The sequence below is a fragment of the Tupaia chinensis genome, unplaced genomic scaffold (genome assembly GCF_000334495.1).
Source record: "Tupaia chinensis unplaced genomic scaffold, TupChi_1.0 Scaffold000575_1, whole genome shotgun sequence".
Classification (NCBI taxonomy): Eukaryota; Metazoa; Chordata; class Mammalia; order Scandentia; family Tupaiidae; genus Tupaia; species Tupaia belangeri.
In genome coordinates, this window is record NW_006160089.1 from 2,963,213 (window position 1) to 2,990,513 (window position 27,301).

General features: G+C 40.9%; 1 protein-coding gene and 2 pseudogenes across 1 annotated transcript in view; 1 reads left to right on the forward strand and 2 right to left on the reverse strand.

The window, feature by feature from the left end:
- The window catches only part of GAPVD1 (GTPase activating protein and VPS9 domains 1), a gene marked incomplete in the record, with an annotated part of 67,031 nt that overhangs the window by 22,406 nt on the left and 17,324 nt on the right, over nucleotides 1-27,301 (forward strand). The window contains 11 exon segments of the mRNA XM_027775603.1: nucleotides 8,369-8,498; nucleotides 10,405-10,530; nucleotides 13,013-13,186; nucleotides 16,882-17,022; nucleotides 18,063-18,197; nucleotides 18,648-18,767; nucleotides 19,552-19,629; nucleotides 19,751-20,121; nucleotides 23,194-23,281; nucleotides 24,214-24,294; nucleotides 27,248-27,301. Coding sequence (XP_027631404.1) covers nucleotides 8,369-8,498; nucleotides 10,405-10,530; nucleotides 13,013-13,186; nucleotides 16,882-17,022; nucleotides 18,063-18,197; nucleotides 18,648-18,767; nucleotides 19,552-19,629; nucleotides 19,751-20,121; nucleotides 23,194-23,281; nucleotides 24,214-24,294; nucleotides 27,248-27,301 — 1,498 coding nt within the window.
- LOC106735929 (60S ribosomal protein L22 pseudogene) lies at nucleotides 2,757-3,088 on the reverse strand (annotated as a pseudogene).
- On the reverse strand, nucleotides 7,477-7,808 carry LOC106735928 (60S ribosomal protein L22 pseudogene; annotated as a pseudogene).

The following is a 27,301-nucleotide window of genomic DNA, read 5'->3' on the forward strand; positions in this document are numbered from 1 at the left end:
CACTCCACAATCCCTACTCCTCCATTCTCCTCTCGGGATCTTGGGCATGCACACACATACGCCCGGCATGAGTTTTAAGCCATCGGGTCCAGGACGCGAACCGCGGTCGACTACGTGGGAGTCCAGCGACATAGCCATTACGCTAACTGCTGGTTCCCAGTCTTCACTTTTTATGACAATTTTTTTTAAGTGAGATACCATTCCTCCTTTATATTCCTGAGCAGCCTAGGAAGCCAGAGGCTCTTAGTTCAAGTTCCAGGTGCTAAAAACATACTGTGTGGGGACAGCAGTTGGCATAATGGCTATGTTGCTGAACTCTCATGTAGTCGACCACGGTTCGAGTTCTGGACCCAATGGCTTAAACTCAAGCCAGGCACATGTGTGTGCGTTCCCAGGATCCCGAGAGGAGAATGGAGGAGGAGGGATTACAGTGTGGCCATACCCCTGGGGGGTGATTTCTTGCTTTCTGTCTCTCTGTCTCTCTCTGTCTTTCTGGCGAGTGCACGCTCTCTATAGCAAAAACCTCTCCCAAAAAAACACTGTGAGACTTCCAGCAAAACCTTTTTTTAAATTATATTTTACCAACAAAGCACTTTGTATTTCATTAAGGTAGAAATGCACGTACAAAGCTGAGTTAATGAGCACTGTAGGGAGTGAGAAAAATCATGCTATTTGAATGCCATCTCACAAATAGAAAACGTTGTAATAAGGCCATCAACTCTAAGTTGGAGATGCATGGGCGGTCATAGTTTGGCTTCTGGTATAGATTTCAGTGGCCCTGTATGTGGTGGCCAAGTGGAGGTTCAGACTGGATGGATTAAATCCTGGTGCTTACAAGGTAATGTACATGTTTTTTCCCAGTTGAATTTGTTTATTAATTTCAAAAGATAATTAAAAAAAATTCATGGTAGGATGTGTGTGCACACACATGACAGGGTAAGAGAGACCAAGAGAGATGAGTATTCTCTGCAGAATCTGGTCACACCACAGTCTCCTTCCTCCAGTCTTCCAGCTCGTCAGATCTTAAGCATTCATGTGCAAGCCCAGTGTTTCAGGTTGACCAGGCCTGAAACAGCAGTTTGAACCATGGTCACTTTGTGAGATCCTACTTTTGAGTAGTGCATTACTGCTGTGTTACGTAGCTGGCCAGTTTATTAACTTTTGAAAGGATATACTATAGATTTACTATGTCACTTACCATGCCTAATATTTTGTATGCATTTAAAATATTAAATTCTTGGGGCCAGCAGATGGAGTAATGGTTATGTCGCTGGACTCCCACATGGCTAACTGCAAGTCAAGTCCCAGGGCCTGGTTATTTGAAAATCATGTCAGGCTTGTGTGCATATGTGCCCGAGATTTTGGGAGGAGAATGGAAGAGAAGGGATTGTGACATGGCCTTACCTCCCGGGGGGTGATTTCTCACTTTCCCTCTCACTGTCTCTCTCTCTCTCTATATATATATATCCAGCAAGCTCACACACCTGAAGGCAAAAAATAAAAATAGAAATGTTAAATTTAATTCTCAGTTTTGTGCCAGACATAACCTTACTGTCAGCATTTGACAGATGAAGAAATCGAGGTTTTAAGAGCTTCAATAACTTACCCAAGATTACATAGTTGACACATGGTAAAGCTGAAAGGACTAGGCTCTTGACACCAAAGCCTCTGATTCTTATAATCCTAACCAATGCTCATTGTTGTCTGTTCAGTCTCTGACACTAATAAAGTGATAGTTATAGTTCCAGGGCTTTAACTGTTAAACTTTTATTCCACAGGTATTTAAAAGTTTGACAGCCTTCATACATGGCTTTTTAGTTAAAAATGATAACTTAAGGGCCAGCCTATGGCTTGGTGGTTAAGGTAGCTGGATCCCCCATGGTTGACCATGTGGTTTGAGTCGTGACCCTGGAGGTTTGAAAAACACATAGGGGTGTGTGTGTGTACGCGCGCATGTTGCTCCCACCCTATCACTAGCAAGTGCACGCACCCTTCGGCAAATTAAAAAAAGAAATTGATAATTTAAGATTAGGAACTTAAATATGTATTTCCTGTGTTTTCTTTTCTTTTTTTCTCTTGCTATAGGGTATGTGCACTGAACGGAGATTGAGACAGAAAGAAAGTGGGGAAGCCCCCTCAGGGGTTGGGGAGTTGCCCACCCCATTATCCACTCTCTTCTACTCTCCTCAGGATTTTGAGGACCCACATGTGCCTGGTGTCTTCCTCAAGCTGCTGGGCCTAGAACTCAAACTGCATAGTTGGCCATGTGGGATCCTGCCACCTTAACCAACATACTACTTGCTAGCCTGTGGTTTCTTTACTTTTTTTTTTAAAGAATTATTTTATTTATTATTACTTTATTTTTTTAATTCCCGTTTTATTCAAGAACTCATACAAAATATTTCAGATAAATGAGGGGTTTTTTTTTATAGGTTTTTGCTATAGGGCGTGTGCACTCTCCAGAAAGACAGAGACAGAGAGACAGAAAGTGAGAAATCATCCCCCAGGGGAGATGGCCATGCTGCAGTCCCTTCTCCTCCATTCTACTCTCGGGATCTTGGGCACACACGCACACACGCCCGGCGTGAGTTCATGTGGGACTCGAACGGCAGTCTGGGTCTGGGACTCAAACCGCAGTCGACTACATGGGAGTTCAGCAACATAGCCATTACTCCAACTGCTGGTCCCTGATAAGTGAGTTTTAATCCTCCTCCTCCTCCTCCTCTTGATCCTGGTTAATCCGCAAGTAATGTAATTCATAACTCTTTGCTGTTAGCAACTCCGTGCAGCCAATCACGTTGATTACTCTTCTTCAAATATGTTTTGGTGAGGTATTTCAAATACCTTTTAGAAAAAGGCACCTTGGAAGTTACAGTGATCCTCCTCTTGCTCCTTTCAATGGTTACAACCCCTCCACCAGGATTCCCAGCTTTCCCATTGACTTTGATTCTTTCTTGGAGAAACTGCTCAAAATTGGCAGCATCCATGATATTATCTTCTACAGGGTGGGTACAGTCAAGGGTAAGCTTTAGAACCTGCTTCTTTTTTTTGCTCCCCTTCACCATAAACTTTTTCATGAGCTCCTTGCTGGCAGCAGAGACAAAAAAGCATCATCATCATCATCATTATTATTATTATTTTAATTTGCCATAGGGCCCACCAGAGAGCGGTAGGGAGACAGAGAAAGAGAGAGCATGTGAAAGTGAGAAAGTAAGCTGCCAGTGGGACCAGCAGTTAGTGTAATGGCTATGTCACTGGACTCCCACGTAGTCAACTGCGGTTCGCGTCCCGGACCTGGTGGCTTAAAACTCATGCCAGGCACGTGTGCGTGCGTCCCCAAGATCCCCAGAGGAGAAAGGAGGAGAAGGGATTGAGACGTGGCCATCCCCCCTTGGGGGGTGATTTCTCGCTTTCTATCTCTCTGACTCTCGTTTGTCTGGCGAGCGCACGCGCCCTATAGCAAAATTCTGGCGAGTGCACAGGCCCTATAGCAAAAAAAAAAAAAACACCTCTTCAAAAGAATTATGTTTATGTAACTTTATTTATTTTATTTTAATTTGAGAGGGACAGAGTGAGAGAAAGAGAGAGAAAGTGAGAAAGCAAGCTACTACTTGAACTGTGGTTGACCATGTGGTAGTCTAGTACCCTTCACCACACCATGTGCCAGCCCGGACACCTGGCACGATTTTCAAACCTCCAGGTCTGGGACTCAAACCATGGTCAGCCATGTGGAAGACCAGCAGCGTAACTGCTATACCATTTGCTGGTCGCTTCATACGGCTTTATTGTGATGATATAGATACCTCTTATTTGGGTAAGAGATTGTACTACATTAGTGTTTTTAGTGGAGGAGGTATTTGAAAATTTTTTTTATTTAAAGAGATTGTTATAGGGTGCGTGTGCTCTCCAGAGAGACAGAGACAGAAAGTGAGAAATCACTCCTAAGGGGGTATGGCCACATCATAATTCCTTCTTCATTTTCCTCTCAGGATTTTGGGTGTGCATGCATACTTACCTGGTGTGAGTTTTAAGCCACCGGGTCTGAGACTTGAACTGTGGTTGACTACTAGAATTTTGAGTGTGGTAATGCTTCATTTTCAGGAACTGTTCCATTGTATTGTGGGACATTTTGAAATCTTATGCCCCTGGGGCTAAATGCTAGTTTTTGAAGCAAGCAAAACTGCTCACTTACCTGCAGCATGCCCTATGGAAGGGTTTCAGGTATAGGTGTGCGTATGCTTGCCAGAGAGAATGCACCCTCCGTGGGGGATGGCCACACTGCAATTCCTTCTCCTCCATTCTTTTTGGATTTGAGGGGTGGGTGGTGGCATGTGCGTGCACACACATACCCAGCCTGAGTTTTAAGTCACCAGGTCCAGGATTTGAGCACTGGTCAACTTTGTGGGAGTCCAGCGACATAACCGTGCTGCCATCTGCTGGTCCCTTAACTCTTGAGTTTCTGTGGTTTTAGTGTAGCCTCAAGTTCACAGATTTTTTGGTGTAGAAGCATGAAGTTAGATTTTAGTATTTTTAAAAATTTAATTATTACTTAAATTTTGTCAGAGGGGATATGTGCTTATCAGAAAAAGAGAGAGACCAGGAACCAGCAGTTAGCGTAATGGCTCTGTCGCTGGACTCCCACGTAGTCGACCACAGCGTTTGCCAGACAGACAGAGACATAGAGACAGAAAGCGAGAAATCACCCCCCAGGGGGGATGGTCACTCCACAATCCCTACTCCTCCATTCTCCTCTCGGGATCTTGGGCATGCACACACATACGCCCGGCATGAGTTTTAAGCCATCGGGTCCAGGACGCGAACCGCGGTCGACTACGTGGGAGTCCAGCGACATAGCCATTACGCTAACTGCTGGTTCCCAGTCTTCACTTTTTATGACAATTTTTTTTAAGTGAGATACCATTCCTCCTTTATATTCCTGAGCAGCCTAGGAAGCCAGAGGCTCTTAGTTCAAGTTCCAGGTGCTAAAAACATACTGTGTGGGGACAGCAGTTGGCATAATGGCTATGTTGCTGAACTCTCATGTAGTCGACCACGGTTCGAGTTCTGGACCCAATGGCTTAAACTCAAGCCAGGCACATGTGTGTGCGTTCCCAGGATCCCGAGAGGAGAATGGAGGAGGAGGGATTACAGTGTGGCCATACCCCTGGGGGGTGATTTCTTGCTTTCTGTCTCTCTGTCTCTCTCTGTCTTTCTGGCGAGTGCACGCTCTCTATAGCAAAAACCTCTCCCAAAAAAACACTGTGAGACTTCCAGCAAAACCTTTTTTTAAATTATATTTTACCAACAAAGCACTTTGTATTTCATTAAGGTAGAAATGCACGTACAAAGCTGAGTTAATGAGCACTGTAGGGAGTGAGAAAAATCATGCTATTTGAATGCCATCTCACAAATAGAAAACGTTGTAATAAGGCCATCAACTCTAAGTTGGAGATGCATGGGCGGTCATAGTTTGGCTTCTGGTATAGATTTCAGTGGCCCTGTATGTGGTGGCCAAGTGGAGGTTCAGACTGGATGGATTAAATCCTGGTGCTTACAAGGTAATGTACATGTTTTTTCCCAGTTGAATTTGTTTATTAATTTCAAAAGATAATTAAAAAAAATTCATGGTAGGATGTGTGTGCACACACATGACAGGGTAAGAGAGACCAAGAGAGATGAGTATTCTCTGCAGAATCTGGTCACACCACAGTCTCCTTCCTCCAGTCTTCCAGCTCGTCAGATCTTAAGCATTCATGTGCAAGCCCAGTGTTTCAGGTTGACCAGGCCTGAAACAGCAGTTTGAACCATGGTCACTTTGTGAGATCCTACTTTTGAGTAGTGCATTACTGCTGTGTTACGTAGCTGGCCAGTTTATTAACTTTTGAAAGGATATACTATAGATTTACTATGTCACTTACCATGCCTAATATTTTGTATGCATTTAAAATATTAAATTCTTGGGGCCAGCAGATGGAGTAATGGTTATGTCGCTGGACTCCCACATGGCTAACTGCAAGTCAAGTCCCAGGGCCTGGTTATTTGAAAATCATGTCAGGCTTGTGTGCATATGTGCCCGAGATTTTGGGAGGAGAATGGAAGAGAAGGGATTGTGACATGGCCTTACCTCCCGGGGGGTGATTTCTCACTTTCCCTCTCACTGTCTCTCTCTCTCTCTATATATATATATCCAGCAAGCTCACACACCTGAAGGCAAAAAATAAAAATAGAAATGTTAAATTTAATTCTCAGTTTTGTGCCAGACATAACCTTACTGTCAGCATTTGACAGATGAAGAAATCGAGGTTTTAAGAGCTTCAATAACTTACCCAAGATTACATAGTTGACACATGGTAAAGCTGAAAGGACTAGGCTCTTGACACCAAAGCCTCTGATTCTTATAATCCTAACCAATGCTCATTGTTGTCTGTTCAGTCTCTGACACTAATAAAGTGATAGTTATAGTTCCAGGGCTTTAACTGTTAAACTTTTATTCCACAGGTATTTAAAAGTTTGACAGCCTTCATACATGGCTTTTTAGTTAAAAATGATAACTTAAGGGCCAGCCTATGGCTTGGTGGTTAAGGTAGCTGGATCCCCCATGGTTGACCATGTGGTTTGAGTCGTGACCCTGGAGGTTTGAAAAACACATAGGGGTGTGTGTGTGTACGCGCGCATGTTGCTCCCACCCTATCACTAGCAAGTGCACGCACCCTTCGGCAAATTAAAAAAAGAAATTGATAATTTAAGATTAGGAACTTAAATATGTATTTCCTGTGTTTTCTTTTCTTTTTTTCTCTTGCTATAGGGTATGTGCACTGAACGGAGATTGAGACAGAAAGAAAGTGGGGAAGCCCCCTCAGGGGTTGGGGAGTTGCCCACCCCATTATCCACTCTCTTCTACTCTCCTCAGGATTTTGAGGACCCACATGTGCCTGGTGTCTTCCTCAAGCTGCTGGGCCTAGAACTCAAACTGCATAGTTGGCCATGTGGGATCCTGCCACCTTAACCAACATACTACTTGCTAGCCTGTGGTTTCTTTACTTTTTTTTTTAAAGAATTATTTTATTTATTATTACTTTATTTTTTTAATTCCCGTTTTATTCAAGAACTCATACAAAATATTTCAGATAAATGAGGGGTTTTTTTTTATAGGTTTTTGCTATAGGGCGTGTGCACTCTCCAGAAAGACAGAGACAGAGAGACAGAAAGTGAGAAATCATCCCCCAGGGGAGATGGCCATGCTGCAGTCCCTTCTCCTCCATTCTACTCTCGGGATCTTGGGCACACACGCACACACGCCCGGCGTGAGTTCATGTGGGACTCGAACGGCAGTCTGGGTCTGGGACTCAAACCGCAGTCGACTACATGGGAGTTCAGCAACATAGCCATTACTCCAACTGCTGGTCCCTGATAAGTGAGTTTTAATCCTCCTCCTCCTCCTCCTCTTGATCCTGGTTAATCCGCAAGTAATGTAATTCATAACTCTTTGCTGTTAGCAACTCCGTGCAGCCAATCACGTTGATTACTCTTCTTCAAATATGTTTTGGTGAGGTATTTCAAATACCTTTTAGAAAAAGGCACCTTGGAAGTTACAGTGATCCTCCTCTTGCTCCTTTCAATGGTTACAACCCCTCCACCAGGATTCCCAGCTTTCCCATTGACTTTGATTCTTTCTTGGAGAAACTGCTCAAAATTGGCAGCATCCATGATATTATCTTCTACAGGGTGGGTACAGTCAAGGGTAAGCTTTAGAACCTGCTTCTTTTTTTTGCTCCCCTTCACCATAAACTTTTTCATGAGCTCCTTGCTGGCAGCAGAGACAAAAAAGCATCATCATCATCATCATTATTATTATTATTTTAATTTGCCATAGGGCCCACCAGAGAGCGGTAGGGAGACAGAGAAAGAGAGAGTATGTGAAAGTGAGAAAGTAAGCTGCCAGTGGGACCAGCAGTTAGTGTAATGGCTATGTCACTGGACTCCCACGTAGTCAACTGCGGTTCGCGTCCCGGACCTGGTGGCTTAAAACTCATGCCAGGCACGTGTGCGTGCGTCCCCAAGATCCCCAGAGGAGAAAGGAGGAGAAGGGATTGAGACGTGGCCATCCCCCCTTGGGGGGTGATTTCTCGCTTTCTATCTCTCTGACTCTCGTTTGTCTGGCGAGCGCACGCGCCCTATAGCAAAAAAAAACCTCTCAAAAAAAAGAAAAAAAAAAAAGTAAGCCGCCAGGTCCAGGACTCGAACTGCAGTTGGCCATATGGGAATCCAGCACCCCAACTACCATGCCACTTGCTAGCCCCCCCATGATTCATTTTCTTATCAGTAATATTTTCATTGTGATAGCCAAAATCAACATTATGTCTTTCAGGTCCTAAACATGCAACTTTCGGATGGAGGACAAGGAGATGTCCCTGTTGATGAAAACAAACTCCACGGTAAACCTGATAAAACCTTGCGCTTTTCCCTCTGCAGTGATAATCTGGAAGGAATATCTGAAGGTGAAGGGTTACTTCATTCAAGGAGTTGTGTGATTCAAGTAATGTTTTGTGTTCTTTAAAGGAGCCTTATAAATTATAATTATACCATCTGTGCCTCTCACTGAGGAGAGTAATGAAGTTTTTCTCTAATGAGTTTGAACAGTTGGCTGGAAAGATTATTCTCTGAATAAAATTAAGATTGCAAGAGGCCTTTGCCTTTGGTCATATAAAATGGAAAAGATACAAGTCTTCATTGAGACTTAAATAGAGTAACAGCAAGACAGCAATTCTATTTTTCCAGTATTAATACATACCAACGCTTATAGAGCTCCTTTAGAAGGATATACTGCATGTCTAAGTGGGGAGAATGAACTTACTAGTATTTTAGGATGTTTTGTATACTGTCGATGTTCCGAATTCCTCTATTTACACATTCACACATACCTTTATGAAGCAGGTTACAATGGAAATAGGAATAACAAAATGAAAAGCCAAGACTGAAGTTAGATTATGTCATTTTACATTCTTGGACAAATTGTCTTTAATGAAAAAGAGTAAAGAGTTAACTTATTAATGTTTTAAAGTAAACATAAAAATGTAGTAACTTCTCTTTTATCTCATTTAAAGAAGATCTCATAAGTAATGTATGTTCATTCTAGAAAATGCAGAAAAGAAATAGAATCATCTATAATTTCGCCATTCTGTGCATAGTAATTAACATTTTGGATTATGTCTAGCAAATTAGGTTTATCTTATTTTATAATCTTTTCTTATTTGTTTAATAATATATCATTTACATTTCCTTTGGTAATTTAACATTTTAAAAATAATATTTAAAATATTTAGGGGGCCAACAAGTAGTGGTGGTTAAGTCCTTGGATTCCCACATGACCAAACTGGGTTTGAGTCCCAGACCTACTGGCTTGAAAATCATGCTGGGAGCTTGTGTGTGTGTGCCCAAAATCCTGAGAGGGGAATAGAGGAGAAGGGACTATGGTGTGGCTGTTTCTCCCAGAGGTAATTTCTTACATTCCCTTTTTCTGTCTCTTTCTAGTGAGCACACAGCCCTATGGCAAAAACCTTTAAAAAAGGGGGGGGAGGGCAGCAGAGGGTGCAGTAGTTAAGGTGCTGGATTCTCACATGACCAACCATGGTTTGAATCCCCAACCCAACAGCTTAAAAATCACTCTGGGAGATTTCTTTATGAATATGCCATCAGTCCCTCCCCAAGAGGAGAATGGAGAAGGGATTGATGGCATACTGATGAGTGATTTCTCACTTTCCCTCTCTCTGTTTCTCTTCAGTGAGCATGCCTGCCCTATGGGAAAAACATAAAACAAAATGTTCATTATTTATTTTTAGAGAGATTTTTGCTATAGGGTGTGTGCCCTCACCAGAGAGACAGAGAGACAGCAGAAATCACCCCCCCACACACACAGGGGCGCTGGCCACGTTGCAATCTCTTCTCCTCTATTCTGCTCTGTGGGTCTTGGGCACACACGCACACATGCCCAGCTGAATTTTAAGCCACTGGGTCCAAGACTTGAGCCATAGTTGACTATGTGAGAGTCGAGCAGTGTGACCATTATGTGATCTGCTAGTCCCAACAACATGGTTTTTAATGATAGTCCTCTTTCATTTCATATGGGCATACCATCATTTGCAGCATTCTTCCATGATTAAACATGTGGATTGCTTCCACTTTTCAGGCATTATGAGAAACTCTGCAATAATCAGCCTTAGGTTAATTTTCGATTAGTTCCTTAGGATGAATTTCTAGAAGCAAAAAATTGCTGACTCAAAGGGGGCATGTTTATTTTTTAAGTATAAATGCAGTATTGAAAGCACTTGATCAAAGCATAAAAAAATTGCATGGTGGCTCATGACGGTTTTCAAAAGATCACTCACAGGATCAACATTTCTCTAGGTCCTTCAAACCGCTCCAATTCGGTGTCTTCTCTAGACTTGGAAGGAGAGTCTGTGTCAGAGCTTGGGGCAGGACCGACAGGGAGTAATGGAGTTGAAGCTCTGCAGCTGTTGGAACACGAGCAAGGTAACGTGCCCTTAAATAGTCGCTCACTTAGCAAAGGAGTTAGCTGATTGCAAGATTAGTGTGTTCACATGCGAGTTGGCTGTGTTGAGTAATAGAATAAATTTGTTTATATAATGACCCTTAAATTTATTTATTCATAGTTTTTTATAGTTCCCAACGTTCTTTGTTCTTTTTTTTTTTCTTTTCTTTTTTTTTTTTACTATTGGATGCATGCAACTTACCAGGGAGAGAGACAGAGGGAAAGTGAGAAAGCATCCTTCAGGGGGGATGGCCGCACCGCAGGCCCTTCACCTCCATTCTCCTCTCAGGATTTGGTTACGCATGCATATGGCTTAGCATGTTTTTCAAGCCACCAGGTCCGGTACTTGAACCGTGGTCGACTACATGGGAGTCCAGTGACATAGCCATTATGCCAGCTTCTGGCCAGTTCCTTCAGTTCTTAAACATGTGTTTAGTTGACAAGTGAATTATTTAGACTCCAGTTTCATGGAATAATCAATGTGATTTACTTTTAATTTTATAATATTTGATATTTCAATTTGGTCTTTTTTTTTTTTTTGAGAGATTTTTTTTTTTGCTATAGAGTATGTGCACCTGCCAGAAAAACAGAGACAGAGAGACTGAAAGTGAAAAATCACCTCCCAAAGGGTATGACCATGCCTTAATCCCTTCTCCTCCATTCTCTCAGGATCTTGGGCACGCACGCACATGTGCCCAGCGTGAGTTTAAGCCATTTGGTTCGGGACTCGAACCACTGTTGACTACATGGGAGTTCAGTGACATAGCCGTTACGCCAACTGCTGGTCCCTTAATTTGGTCTTATTTAAGGGATATGATAATAAATACTCAGGACTCAAGGAACTTAGAAGAGGGAGAGAGTGGTACACAACTTATTAAAAGTAACAGAAAGGTGCTTTGGCCATTCTCATGAGCAATCCATGTGGTTGAAAGTCAGGGAAAAGATCATTTGGAAAAAACAGTAGCCTTAAAGCCAGGCTGGCATTGCATGGGCCGAAGTTGGAGGTAGTTCATTCTAGATGAGGGAATGGATATAGCAAGTTAAAGAGATGGGAAACCATCGTTCTTATTCAGGTCAAGTAGAGAAGAATGAAGCCAATATTGATAAGTGGATGGACCCCTGTTATGGAGAGGTACAAGTCCATACTTCAGGAGCAAGCCAGAAGCTGTTGAAAACTCTTGGTTAGATGAGGATGAGGGTGATACCCTCTTATGCTTTAGCACAAATAATTTGAAAACATTTTTAGGGTTTTTTTAATTTGAACATCACTGCCTGAATATAGATGCCCTGACTAGGCTCCAGACATGATTCTTAGACTTTAGTGTTCATAAGAATGACTTGAGAACTTTTTTAAAATTTGTGTTTCTCAAGTCTCACTTCTAGAAATCTTGGTTCAGTCCATTTTTAGAAAGGAAAAGAGAATCACCATTGGAGTATGTAATGCTATTATTTACTGGATTGGTTTATCAGTATGTCAGAATTAAATTTGCTGCAGATAGCAGAAAAACTTAAAATGATATTAGTGTATGACAGAAGTTGAATGAATATCACCTCTTTAACAAATCTTCTGGATGATTCTGATGTAGGTGGTTGCAGTCTCTATTTTGTGAAATGCTTGGTTAAGAAGTGAATTGAGGACCAGCCAGTGGCACGGTGGTTAAAGTGGCAGGATCTCAAGTGGCTGAGCACATGGTTCGAGTCTCAGACTTGGCAGTTTGAAAAACAAGCCAGGTCTGATCCCCAAAATCAGGAGATAAGAATGGAAGAGGAGGGGTTGTGGCTTAGCCATCACCCCTGTGTGTGGGATGATTTCTCACTCCCACCTTCACATTGCCCCACCCCCAGGAACTCAACGTGTCCTATAGCTCCTCCCCCAAAAAAAAATTAGTTGAGGGATATTTTATATATATTCTGTTAGGAAAGACAAAGGGGAAATATTGGGTTATCAGAAAGTCATGACACATTTTCACAAAGAAGAAATACGTCATGACTTTTCCTACAACCCAATAGATGGCTAACCTAGGAAAAGCCCTTCTTAGAGTAGATTTCCTGTGAAGTTGGTATGTTGTGGGTTTAAATTTTGAAGCACAAAAAAAGTGAATTGAGAGAAATTGGTCTAGGTAGAAGAGAAAACTCTAGAATGCAGGAGGTAGTTATCCAATTAGCATGGGTTTATTAGTATTATCACAATAATCTACATACCAAGCCACCCCCAAACCATTTAGTTTTTGCCTTCAAGTCTGAGTCAGCTGATGGTTTCTTCTGGTTTGGACTGGGCTTAATTGTGCACCTATGATGCCCAGGGGTCAGGTGTGGAACATTCAAGCTTGATTGTGGCGTATTAAATACTTAGTGAAAATCAAATATGTGGCTTGGAGTTTAGAGACATAAGGTTCTTTAAAGTAGATTTAAAAATCATGACTGTGCTACCATTTTTAAAGTGCTTAATTTTATTTTTGCTAGCTACAACACAAGATAATCTTGACGATAAGCTAAGGAAGTTTGAAATTCGGGACATGATGGGACTAACAGATGATAGGGACATATCAGAAACAGTGAGTGAGACCTGGAGTACAGATGTCTTGGGAAGTGACTTTGACCCTAACATTGATGAAGATCGCTTGCAGGAAATTGCAGGTAACTGCTATTTAATGTCTCTGGAAGATTGATGTTTAGTTATTCATATCCACTTGCCCTTCACAGGAGGGAGCGTTAGTGCTATGACAAATGCGGCGCGTGTGTTAGCTGGGAAACAGATAATCTATGGAACAAGGCATTTGTACACTTTTTTCTTTATTTAAATATAAGTGGTATTTTTCCTTTTACATTTAACTGCTCTCCCTGCCCCTCAAAAAGAGAAAAACCAATCTTTCGAATTAGCTCCTCATCACATATTGTCTGCAGGGCATCGTATGTGTTTTTTTTTTTTTTTTTTTGAGAGGTTTTTGCTATAGTATGTGTGCACTCTCCAGACAGACAGAGAGAGACAGAAAGCGAGAAATCACCCCCTAGGGGGGATGGCCACGCTGCAATCCCTTCTCCTCCATTCTCCTCTCGGGATCTTGGGCACGCACGCACACATGCCCGGCATGAGTTTTAAGTCACCGGGTCCAGGACGCGAATTGCGGTTGACTACATGGGAGTCCAACGACATAGCCATTATGCTAACTGCTGGTCCCTCATATGTGTTCTTGATCTGTCTGTGGTTAGTATATTCTCATTTTGAGACTAAACACTTTACCTTAAGATGAAAATTCTTGTAATTTTAGTCATAAAACTTAATGCATAAAATCTTGGAATGATATGGTATTGAAGGTCTCTAAAGTAAATTCACATCTGGAATAATTAATTCCATTCCAATGGGTAACCAGTTAAATATTTTTTATTTATTCTTTTTTGTAGAGGTTTTTTTTGCCTTAGGGCACATGTGCTTGAGGGGAGCTGGCAGAGAAGAGACAGCGACAATGAGAGGGAAAGTGGAAGAAATTAGTAGCTGAAAGACAATCCCCCCAGGGATGGCCGTGCCACAGTTCCTTCTCTTCCCGGGATCTTGGGTACACACACACACGTGCCTGGCATGATTTTGAAGCCACTGAGTCTGGGAATTGAACCCCAGTCAGCCGTGTGGGAGCCCAGCAATGTAACTGCTATGCCATCTACTGGCCCATAATTTTTTTAAAGTTTATTTATTTTCTCCATGAGCAGGAGGACTGGAGAAAGAGAGACAGCAACGCCAGCAGTCTTTTCCCATGGTTCCCCCTGGCGTCTACCACGGGCATTCCCAGTATATTTAGGGAGGTCCCTGGTGTGATTCTAGAACCTTCTCCTATGAGTCAACCTTTCAGACCATTTTGTTTTACTTCTGCACCACCATCCAGCCCCCAAACTCAACAAGTTATTTACTTATTTTTTTATGTTAAGTTTGTTGAGGTACAGTTTACACATGTTAAAATTCACCCATGCCCAGCTGCAGTTGTGCACTGGTACCACCACTGGTTGAGATGCTGGAAGCTACATGGGAAGCCTTGGTTTGGTTCCTGAGCCAACCTGAACAAGCTGGGCATGATTACGCATGTAATAGTGGCTAGTTGGGAGGCTGGGGCAGGGGCATCACAATAGGACAAGATCCTGTCAGTGATTCATGTCTGTGTCCTCCCTAGCCCCCGGCCCCAATGAAGAAAAAATTTACCTTTTTTTAGGGTGCTGTTTTATGACTTCTGAGAGATTCATACAGTCTTATAACCACCATCTTCATTTTCTTTTTTTCTTTCATTTTTTCATTTTTTTCCCCCTTTACTCACAGGCTTTATTTACATTTGTCTACAGCATCATTTCCTCATGAAATGAACTAGTACAGCTTAAGCCAAATAAAATCATAATCATCTGAATTGTCTTTCAGCTACTATTAGCTAAATGTATAACCTTGCATTTGCTTAATACAGCCTAAGTTATAAATACAAAAAGAACACGAGAATAAACCATGGGTAACATATAAAATCTAGGAGATCAGCTGGGCAATTTAGAAAGCCTGAAGTACAGTCACAAGAGAGTAAAAGTTCTTGTGCAGCCTACAGTAAATGTAGCAATGAAAATTAAGACATTAAAAAAAATGGGAAAACTTGGGGCCTACAGATGGAGTGGTGGTTAAAGGTGCTGGACTCCCACATGGCCAACCATTTTGAGACCCGGACCTGGCGGCTGACTTTCTCACTTGTCCTCTCATTCTCTCATTCTGTCCTTTTCTGGTCAAATTTAAATAAATAAAGTTAAATAGAATAATTATTTTTAAAAAATGGGAAAACTCACTGTAAAAATATCATCAAAATATTTCTGCAGAAGATATTTTGCTTTCATATTTAGATTGGTGAAGAAAAAAAACACTTAAAAAAGAAGGTGCTGGACTCCCACATGGCCAACCATTTTGAGACCCGGACCTGGCGGCTGACTTTCTCACTTGTCCTCTCATTCTCTCATTCTGTCCTTTTCTGGTCAAATTTAAATAAATAAAGTTAAATAGAATAATTATTTTTAAAAAATGGGAAAACTCACTGTAAAAATATCATCAAAATATTTCTGCAGAAGATATTTTGCTTTCATATTTAGATTGGTGAAGAAAAAAAACACTTAAAAAAGACCCAGATATAATTTTTGTTGGGTGTGTCTACTAAATACTTTAAAATGTTTTTAATTTTTATTTAAATTGCAGTAGACATTTGTAAATAGAATTATTTTATTCAACTTTGTTAATTTATTTTTTAATTTGACCAGAGAGGGACAGAGTGAGGGGGCAATGAGAAAGCAAGCCACCAGGTCTGGGACTTGAACCACAGATGGCCATGTAGGAGCCCAATACCTTAACCACCATGCCACCTGCTGGCCCCTGACTTTTTTTTTTAATCACTGCAAATTTTAAACAAGTAGAAAGAGCAGATGGCGTCATGAACCCGGGGTACTCAGCACTCAGCTTCCACAATTAGACACACTCGGCCAGTTTTTCCCTGTCTGTTCTCTCATTCACTATCCCTTTATCCCCGCCCTCCATTATGTTTAGGCAAGTTCCAGACATACTGTGTTTGTAATTATTTCACAATAAAGCTTTGAAAGGTAACTTTTACCAGTTACTCTTTTTCAAAACTTTTTTCATGCACTGAAGTAGAATTCTTTTTATTAGTTTTAATCAAAAGCAGTAGAGCATCTTGAACTTGAGTATTTTTAATATGGATGTACAATAATGTTTAATCCTTTCTACTTGTATTTCTAAGTAGTGTAAATAGATTTCTTAATTGTTTTTGTATTACTTGTTCCAGATGCCAAAGTGGTATTGTTCTCGGCAGTAAGCTGTATTTGAGCAATAAGTTGTATTTGCAGTCAAACGAGTGCTCCAAAGATGTGTATTTTCCTGCAAATATATTTTATTGCCCTGAATATGTGGCTAATGTGCCAGGAGAAAACATATTTGGCTACTGTAACTTTCTGTGTTTAAATTTGAGTGTTTTTCATTTCTGTAGGACAATCATTTTTAGAAAGATATTAAGGACACACATAAAACTCCTGAAAAATGAAGTGAAAGCTAGTTGAAATAACTTGACCTAATGTGTTTCTCTGTGGAGAGTCAGAGATGAATAGGAAGAAACTGATGAAAAGGAGTTTGCACCTTTGTGGCCAAGTGGGAACTTGTGATCTTAGTGTTGTGCTTGATTGAAATTATACTCACGTTGGCTTCTTTTTTTGTGGAGAGAGAGATTTTGTTAGCTTAGTGTTTGGCTTTTCTCCACTGTCACAGTTCTGTGTCTGGATCTTTGTTAACCCTTTGCTCCCCACTGGTTATACAGGTGCAGCAGCAGAGAACATGTTAGGCAGTTTGCTGTGCCTGCCAGGTTCAGGGTCAGTGCTTCTTGACCCCTGCACTGGTTCTACTATATCAGAGACAACAAGCGAAGCGTGGAGTGTAGAGGTATTGCCAAGTGACTCAGGTTAGTATGCTGTCATTGTTTGCTTTTTCATTTGCACAGAAGCTTTAACTGTAAGATATCCTAATTTCTGTGTTTATGTATATTTTGTCAAATGTATATTTGACAAATGTGAGGCAATCACATTGCTAGGAGTTCTGCATATAAAATTAGTTTAGGATATTTTCTGTTCATTAAGAAGCAAATGCAGTGCTGGATAGCAGGCGTGCTCTGACTCGTGTCCCACTATTTTGGAAGCAGTTGTGAGTAGTTCCTTAGAGTTTCATGTGGGTCGCTCAGTTCAGTCCCACTCACTCATCCCAGAATAGGAGTAGCCATGTAGCTCAGACCCCGAAAGGTGAACTGCCTGATAGGCAGGCTTAGATTTTTTCCTTGACCCTTGACCCTTTAAAAAATGTCAAATGAGTTTTTGAAATATGTTTAAATGGAGACTGTAGTCCTGAGGATTCTTTTGCACAGTTATCATAAATGTATATAAAGTGTTTTATACTTTCTCTTTACTTAAGCATTGCATTTCTATTTTTTATTCTCATTATGAAGACAAATCTTTGCCATCATACAAATATAAGTAACTATATCTGTGTTACATTCTGTGTGATTTAGTTGACTCAAGAATATTTAAGTGATTCTGATACTGTTTTATAATGATAAAATGTTCAGACATGCTAACCTTGTCTGGGGACAAGTAGGAGACAATATCCTTAGCAGTTACTATTTTTAAGGAACTGGTTGGTTTAGTACTAAGTTACTGCATACTCTTGTCCAGTTTATATGTTAATCAATAGCATACTCTATGTGGTTAGTGAATTAAAAACAGAGTTTTTGCCTGTACACAATGAACTGGCCTATATTGGGATGAAAATCACAACCTTGACTTATTTAGCACTTAATCTAACTGGCTTTGTTGAAGTGGCCCGGACTTAGAAATCTATTTACACTGATTTCATTCATGCTCTGGTAGCTTTGTTTATCTGGATCACAAAAGCTGAAATTGTAGCATGCCAACAGAATCACTAATGTGACACCTCCTATCTTTTATTTAGAGGCCCCAGACCTAAAGCAGGAGGAGCGTCTGCAAGAACTGGAGAGCTGTTCTGGACTGGGTAGCACATCTGATGATACGGATGTCAGGGAGGTCAGTTCCCGCCCCAGCACACCAGGCCTCAGTGTTGTGTCGGGTATGTCTGTCTTGTTCTAAGGAATAGGGATTTGAAGGTGTTCTTCTCTCCGCCTGTTTATATAAAGTTGATACTGAAGAGGTTTTATTTAAGAGCTGAGGAATTTCCAGAAAGCGAAATGATTCTGTGGCACCTTGAATCTTTAGGAACTTAATGTGTGGCTTAGTAGAGCCTGCCGAAGAAATTTGCAAGCAGTCCCTCTATAGTTCTTTGTATTCTTGGTAGCCTCTGCTACTGTATTCAGGTATAACATGATAATTCTATTATGTTGTGTAAAGCAAGATAAGTATATTTAAATAATATGATAAAAGGTGCTAAAGACCTTACATGTGCAGAACTGGGACACACAATTTCAGAATGTTTAAATTTCTCCAGACTTCATTTACTTGTTGTGTAGTTATCTTGCTTTTCTGGTTGTTAATTTTTCATTTTTATTTATCTATTTTAAAGGCATAAGTGCAACCTCAGAGGATATTCCCAATAAGATTGAAGACCTGAGATCTGAGTGCAGTTCTGACTTTGGGGGTAAAGATTCTGTCACTAGTCCAGACATGGATGAAATAACTCATGGTAAGAAGGGAAAATGAGAGTGACTTGGAAATGATCACGTTTATGATTAAAACTGACACTGTCACGCTGGAGAGACAGAGAGATAGAAAGCGAGAAGTCACCCCCAGGGAGAATGGCCATGTCGCAGTCTCTTCTCCTTTAATCTCTTTTTTGGGATTTTGCGTGTACACACACACATGCCTGGCTTGAGTTTTCTAAGCCGCCAGGTCTGGGACTTGAACTGCGAATAACTACATGGCAGCCATCTGCTGGTCCTGGCTAAGTAAATGTTGATATATCCACTTATTAGAATTTATACATGTCTTTTTTTTTTTTTTTTTTTTTTAAAGACTGAAATAATGGGTCAGCTGGTGGCATGGTGGTTAAGGCATTTTGGTGCTATGTGGCTGACTACATGGTTCACGTCTTGGACCTAGTGGCTTGAAGTACACTCTGGGCACATGTGCACCCAGAATCCTGAGAGGTAAAGAGGGGAAGGGATTTGGTGCGGCCATCCTCTCTGTGGTTGCTTTTTTACTTTTCATCTTTGTCTCTCAGTGAACGCACACACCCTGTAGCCAGAAAAAGAGAAAGAGAAAGAGGAGAGAGAGAAAGGGAAGGGAAGGGAGGAAAAGAAGGAAGAAGGAAGAAAGAAAAATAACCTGTAAAATAGAACATATTAGGTCTAAAAGTTAATAGAATTTTATATACAAAATGATAAGCCATTAGAAAATCTGGAAGGAAATAGTACAGTTCCCCTGTGCTGACTTCTGGCTCATTCTCACAGTTTGCCCTCCTGTTTTAGGTGCCCATCAGCTGACTTCTCCTCCTTCTCAGTCAGAGTCTCTGCTTGCCATGTTTGACCCACTGTCTTCACATGAAGGTAAACCTGGGAAATGCACTCTCTGACCTTGTAGACAGAAGAGAGAGACCAGAGCTCTTTGTTAATGCCTTTGTTGGATTAGTGGGTCTCAGTTACAGAGCTTTATTTTTCTGTGTTGCAGGGGCTGCTGCTGTGGTAAGGCCTAAGGTTCACTATGCTAGGCCATCACATCCACCACCAGATCCCCCAATCCTGGAAGGAGCTGTGGGAGGAAATGAGGCCAGGTTGCCAAACTTTGGGTCCCATATTTTGACTCCAGCTGAAATGGAGGCATTCAGGCAAAGGCACTCTTACCCTGAGAGACTGGTTCGCAGCAGGAGCTCTGATATAGTGTCTTCTGTCCGACGCCCTATGAGCGACCCCAGCTGGAACCGACGTCCAGGGAATGAAGAGCGAGAACTCCCTCCGGCTGCAGCCATTGGTGCTACTTCTTTGGTGGCTGCCCCTCACTCATCATCTTCATCCCCCAGTAAGGACTCTTCAAGAGGAGAGGTACGGGACCCGGGCCATGTTAGAATCTGCTGTCATGGTGGCCAGCCTTAGTGTTGTGTCTGCTTGCTTCTCTTGATATCTGAAATTAATGCAGGTTGTATAAACCTGGGAGTAAGGATGGACAATACCTTCAGTCGTGAAGATGATTTGTCTGTCTACTGTATTCACAGCCACAACCCATAAGAAACCTATGTAACTTTGGTTTTGTAGTAATACTGTTTTACAAACTTTTTATGACTCTCTTAGCTTTACCTCAAGCAATTTTGTATCTAATTTTTTTTTAAAGTATGTTCATAGTGTTTCTCTGAGCTGGTTTCATAGGATGCTATTTTTTTATTTTGAGACAATCATAAATTTACAAAAAAGCTGCAAGTATGTTAAGAAAACATTTCCTCGTGTGTCAAGTCCCAGACCTAGCACGTTGCTTTCTCACTTTCTCTGTCTGTCTCTCTCATTTCTCTCTCTCTCTCTGGTGAGCGCACGTGTCCTATAGCAAATTAAAAATCATCATCATCATCATCATAAATAAAATTAATTCTTTAAAAACAAACACGTTCTCTCCATTAACAGCTAAATTGCCAGCCTGTGCTCTATCACCCTGAATACTTTGGCTTAAGTTTCCTACAGATAGGTACATTCTACACATCAGTTATAATCACCCATTGATATGTTTCTACCACCTAATTCTCACACCCCATTCCCACTTAGAATATATCTCATTTAGAATATATCTCATTTAGAATATATCATTTTTAGTTGTCATGTTTTTTGGTCTTTGTCCAGAATACTTCCTCAGTTTTTTCATGACTTTTTATGTGAGAAAGAGTTTTTTTTCCTCTCTCTCTTTTCTCCCCTCCCCCCAGGATCTCTTCCTCCTCTTTTCGGTTGGGCTGGGATCTGAACCCTGGCCTCCCGTAAGGCCTTGGCCTCTAAGCAGCAGTGACTTAGCAGCTCACATCACCGTGACTTAGCTCTTTCATTAACTTTTGTGACTCTGACATTCTTGAAAATTACAGGCCAGTTATTTTTTAGAATGTCCGTCAATTTGAGTTTGATGTTTCCTCATGATTATTTGGTTTATTAATCGTTGACAGGAATATCATCAGAGCAACGCTGTCGTCTTTTTATTGCCTCCTGCCTGGCAGCACACAAATTTAATTTGTCCCATTACTGTGGTGTTCATTTGGACCATTTCATGAAAGTGTTGTCTGCCAGGATTCACCACGCTAATGTTACTCTTTTTTCCTTTGTAATGAATAAGTCTTTTTTGGGGGAGGAACTTGGAAAATATATAACTATCTGTTCTTCATCAGATTTTAATTTGATTATTTATTATACCTGGTCTTCCAGTTTTCTATTTAGTGTGTTTGTTACGATCATTTATCTTGAAACTCAGCTGTCCCTGATTTGGCCAGTGGGTGCTCCGTTATGCTGCCTCTCGGTTCCTTTGACACAGTTCTGCCATTCTTTAAGCATGTTTTTGTTTAGGGGGGGCCACCTACAGTCCCTTCTCTCCATTTATCTCTGCTTTTGGGACCTTGGGCATACATGCACATGTGTTTGGTATGTTTTCCAAGCTGCTGGGTCTGGGACATGAATGTGCATTTGGCCCCATGGGATCCAGCCAGCCAGATATCCACAAGGCCACTGGTATTTTTAGAATTTTGTATATGAAAACATGGGAAGTAACTGAGTGTCCTGGTCACATGATAGGCTAGTAAAGTAATTATAGATCTTGCCCTCGGGTAGGGTGTGTTAATGGTAACTCAGTATAATTGGTGGTCAGAACATGAACTTTTGGCCCAGCTGTGGTGGTGCAAGCCTTAGGATTCTAGAGTGTGAGGCCAGAGCTACATGGAAACTCAGGTCTGGATCTTGGACCAGCCAGAGCAGGCTGGGTACAGTAGTACACATCTAATCCTAGCTGACTGTGGGTCTAGGAAGAGAATTCCAATAGCAAGACTATGAGAGATACCTCTCTCTCTCTCTCTCCATTATTCCCATATGCTTATGTGTGTGTGCTCTCTCATTAAAATAATAATAATAATAATAATAATAAAAAACAGGGCCATATGGTGGCATAGTGGTTAAATGTAAAGCTCTGCAAGTCACTGCCACATGGGAAGGTTCCCTGTTTAAGTCTAGAGGCCTTCCTCAATACGCCAAGCATGTCCTTGCCTGTGATCTGAGCTGGCTAAGAGTGACAGTAGATTGTGGCATCAAGATCTGTTGAGGTTCTCTGTCTGCCTCTCTCATTCATGGAAGAATGAGATAAACTTAACAGACAGACAGGAACTTGGAAGTTGGTCAGGTGTAGGTTTGAGTCTCAGCTGTGTAACTTTGGGGAAGATGGGAAGATAATGCTTTTCACCCTCACGTTTCTTATCCATAAACAGGAATTTTAATAATAGGACCTATCTCCTGTGGGCTTTGTGAAGATTGAAGGAGATACTGTGTGTCTGTATGCTCAGTGTTTGGCCTATAGTAAATACTCATTTTTATTATGGTTATTGCTAGCGTTTCTATCTCACCTCCTCCCTAAAGTCTATTTGCACTGCATTTACTTCTCCCATCAGTATTTACTGAGCACCTACTCTATACGAGACTCTATATTAAGCTTTTTGGTTTGTTTGTTTTGAATTTTTTGCAGTAGGTTGCATGTACTCACCAGAGAGAGGGAGGTGGGGGCAGAAATCATCCCCTAGAAGGATGGCTATGCTGCTGCAGTACCTTTTCCTCCAGTCTCCTCTCAGGACTTGGGGCATGCACGCAGTGCCCAGTGTGATTTTCAAGCCACTGGGTCTGGGATGTGGACTGCACAGTTAGCCTTGTGGGATCCAGTCACCTTAATAGCTTTTAATTTACTTACAGTAATGAGATAGCACCTCCCTTTTAGCTTATCACAGTCTGGTGTCTGAGGGTGTGCTTCCATGTTCCCAAGTTGTCTGCATGGCAGTAAGGACAGTTTTAAGGCAAACAAGACTGGTTTTTATATTTTAGACTTACTGAAAGACTTTTGTAGTAATTTATTCTGCTCCCTACTCCAAATAAAGCATCAAACTTTTTCTACAGACTGAAGAACGCAAAGATAGCGATGATGAGAAATCAGACAGGAACAGACCTTGGTGGAGAAAACGTTTTGTTTCAGCCATGCCTAAAGGTAATTTTATAAAATATTAGAATGCTGAATTAGCAACAAGGAGCAAAGCCCCCAAATTTCTTTCAGAGAGCCAGTATCTCAACTCCTCTGTGAGGCTTGCCGGGCTTTTTTTCTAGCTGGTTTGAGGATGTAGACATTGGTTTTACACAGATGAATGCTGAAGTAGAGCTTTAGAAATGTTCTGTTCTTTGCAGGAAGGGGTGGTGGTTTCATAAGTAGAAGTCATGCTGGTCACATACCATTGAAGTTAAACAAGTAGGACTTTTGACTTACATATTGCTATTAATTACTGTAAAAAAATGGGATGCTGTTGGTAACCAAACACTGAAAATCCATACTTCACATTCCTGGAGTCAATTTGACCTTTTTATGTCTATGTTCATTAAGAATATTTATACCCTAGCTGTCAGTGAGTGTTTACTATGGAAGGCAGTTGTATAAAATTGTTTTCTTTTTGGTGAGTAACCTGGCATCATTTGAGTTGGCAAACGCATCTCTCCCTGAAAGGAGAGAGCATCCAGGAGTAATGAGGGGCTTCTTCCAAGGGCCTCTCCTCAGCACTGTGGGTCCCCGGAGCTGAGGCAGCTGCTCTCACGCCCCCACACAAGCCCACCTGATAAGAGGAGGGAACAAGGCTGGGAGTTTTGCTTGTGTTGTTTTTGAGCATAAGAAGCAGTGGTTTTTGATTTAGTCCCAACAGATTCCTGCTAAATCTTCCTTCCTATGGCAGAAGACTCCGAAACACATTCTGAAAGCTGCTTAGTTAAGGACCTTCAGTGCTATTTTAAGAACAGTTATCTCAATCGACACTTCCCATTTTTTAGCTTTTAAACTCTTCACCCTCTTTTCACTTAGAAATGTTGGCACACCAGTTAACTTCCGAGTAGTGCAGTATGTTATATGTCACACTACTGACTTTATTTAATTTCCAGCTCCTATACCATTTAGAAAGAAAGAAAAACAAGAAAAAGACAAAGATGATCTGGGGCCTGACAGATTCTCAACACTCACAGGTTTGTAGACCCATGGACTTCCTGGCTCCTTCATTCCCAGAGCACATATTTCATAACACTTTTTCTTGGGTGCCATAGCGTTGCCTTTTTAGAAGAGTGTGTCTGTATGTGTTCAGTGGGGAGTGTGTTCTTCATAGCTCTGTGGTTTCCACGTGGTGGCCACAGTGACTCTCAGTGTGCTCTTCTTGCAGACCCCACCTCCATCATCATCCTCATTACCATAACTTCCGTTCATAACGAGGCCCCTGACCCCGAGCCTCTAGGCTACCCTCCAGCTCATCATTAGTGGGATGATGACGCAGTGCCTTTTAGGGGTGACGGTGTTCATGCTGTGCATGCTGTATCTCGGATCACTGATCTCTAACCTTGATCTTAGAACTCTAAATTTATTTCTGTCTATAGCTTGTTCTGGATTGTTCAGGATCATAGTGAAATTCTCTTTTACCTAGTTAATTCCTTTTTGTGGCAAAGTGTTTCTTCAAACAATATCATAAATGCCTACCATTATAATAAAACTTTTTTAATTCACTAATTTTTTACAGCTTGAGTCATTTTAATAGTCATTGCTGTCTGACTCAAGGAAAGTATAACTAGGACATGGGTTTTTACCTTGTTCAGCCTTTGTATTTCTGCAGCTTTTGGGGGGCATAGTTTGAATGAGCACCCTGAAAGGAAAGAGTTTAAGAAGTAGCGTTAAGGACCAGCTTTGAGTTTGACAGCTGTGTCTTGTTTCCAGTGGCTACAAGGCATCTAGATGGAAGTTCATTTCTCACCTCATGTTTTCATATCTTGATTTAAAATAATGTTATCTTACCAAGTTGAAATGAAGATTTTTCAGTAATAAATGAGATAGATTTCAAAAGAACATTCTGCTAAAAGAGTTCAGCGAGTACAGGTAGAATCCCAATTTAATGCATATGATTTCAGTGACTAGTTCTGTATGTTTAGAACTGTTTCCATGTCCTAGCAAATGCATCTGTGCTTTATGCATCTGGGTCTTATCAATATGGTGATGTCCCTAGAATAAAGGTTTTTGAATAGCAGGAGATGTCCAAGAAATCACCCCCCAGGAGGGATGGCCATGCCACAGTCTCTTCTCCTCCTTTCTCTTCTCAGAATTTTGGGCACACAGACATATGCCTGACGTAAATTTTAAGCCACTGGGCCCAGCACTTGAACTGTGGTTGACTATGTGGGAGTCCAGCGATGTAATCATTATGCCATCTGCTGGCCTCTAAATGTTAAGATTCTTACCATTCCATAACTTTTGCCACTTAGCTACTGTTTTTTATTTATTTATTTTTTTTCATGTTCTTTCCCAACCTTTTCCCTTATTTGTTTATGGCTTTTTCATAATTGAATTAGGTTATGTATGTAACTTTGTGATTTTTTTTTTTTAACCACATGTTTTTGTATGCCTTCTCCCAATTTCTGCTAGACATAAGTTTGTTTATAATTTTTTTTTGGCTATAAAATATTCTATTGTATGATTTTCCTACAGTGTAAACATTCTCTTACTGTTGGACATTTACATTGTTCTCAAGTTTTTACTGTGAAAGTAGTGCTCACAACTTTGTGTAGTTGGCATTTTTGATTTAATTAACTTCTTGGTGTAGCATTTTTAAAGTTATAAGCAACATTATGGCCTTCATTGTGTTTAGCCAAATTGTATTGTCCTTTTTTAGAGCCTTCAACAGCACTAAAAAATAACCAAAAAGTACTTACCTTTCAAAACAAGATTCTGTAACAATAAAAGTTTTATCAGATCACATTTTGGAGAGGCTAGCTATGATTAAGAATCTTTTATCATGAATAAAAATATCATTAAAGCAGAAATATTAAATTACTTTGGAAATTTTTTCTGTATATAGTTTACTACAATTTTTTGGAGGTATAAATACCAAATTTGTTTCATGGAAACAAAAGAAGAGCCCGATAGAAAGGTATTTGACTTCTCTGTGCCTTGGTTTCCTCTTCTATAAAATGGGGTGATCATAGCATCTTCCCATGAGATTGTTTAATAATTAAGATAGCCCATATGAGGGGCTTAGCATAGTACCTGGCACATAGTAAGTGCTCAGTAAATGTTTGGTGCTTTTGATGTTGGCTGCTATTACTTACACACCTACAGACACATATAATTTAGGGATTTAGAATTTTTTAAAAGTGGGATTCTATCAGAACAAGGATTTTTATGGCTACCTACTTGGCCTAGACTCCAGAATAACATTTTTGATTTGCTGATTTTGTTGACGAGATTAAATCCTGTCTGTAAACAGAGATGCATTTACAATTGCGATGAGGTTGTCCCTGTGCATCCCAGGTACAATTCCAGCACTCCCCACAAATGTCTAGATTTCCTAGAGTGCCTCTGACAACCGTGCTTATGGAAAGGTGCTCTGTCCCAGCAACTGCACTGTCAAGGTGAGATCTAGTCAGAATAGGAATATCTGTTGTTTTCAGATGTGCTGCAGAGATTTATGAAGGAAGAATTGGAGAAAGGCATTATTTTTTATTAAAAAGACTTTAAACCTAAGTTTGAACAGTTATTTTTTTTTCTTTCTTTAGCATGGAGATGTCTGAATAAATGAATTCTGCATATAAAAATGCATTATACGGTGTTCTGTTAGCACAAATTGCTAATAAGTGATTTGAGTGTAAACATTTTAGAAACCCATCATCCATTCAGTCTGCACTGAACTTTGACACTGTCATGCAGAATTCTGGTGTTGAGAAAGTGGAGCTCCTCCTCCCAGTTTCCTGCTTTGGCAAGGCTCCTCAACCTAGGAATAAGACGAGTCGGCAGCTGCATGGTGCCTCTTAACATTGAGATATGTGCTCTTTTTAAGTCTTGCCTCCTAATCCGCCTTTGCGATTATGCTGCTGGTGTCATACTAACGTCAGAGTTGGCACAGACCAAAGGAGCTAATTCTCTCTCTCCTTTCTCCTGCAGATGATCCCAGCCCTAGACTCAGTGCACAAGCTCAGGTTGCTGAGGATATTCTGG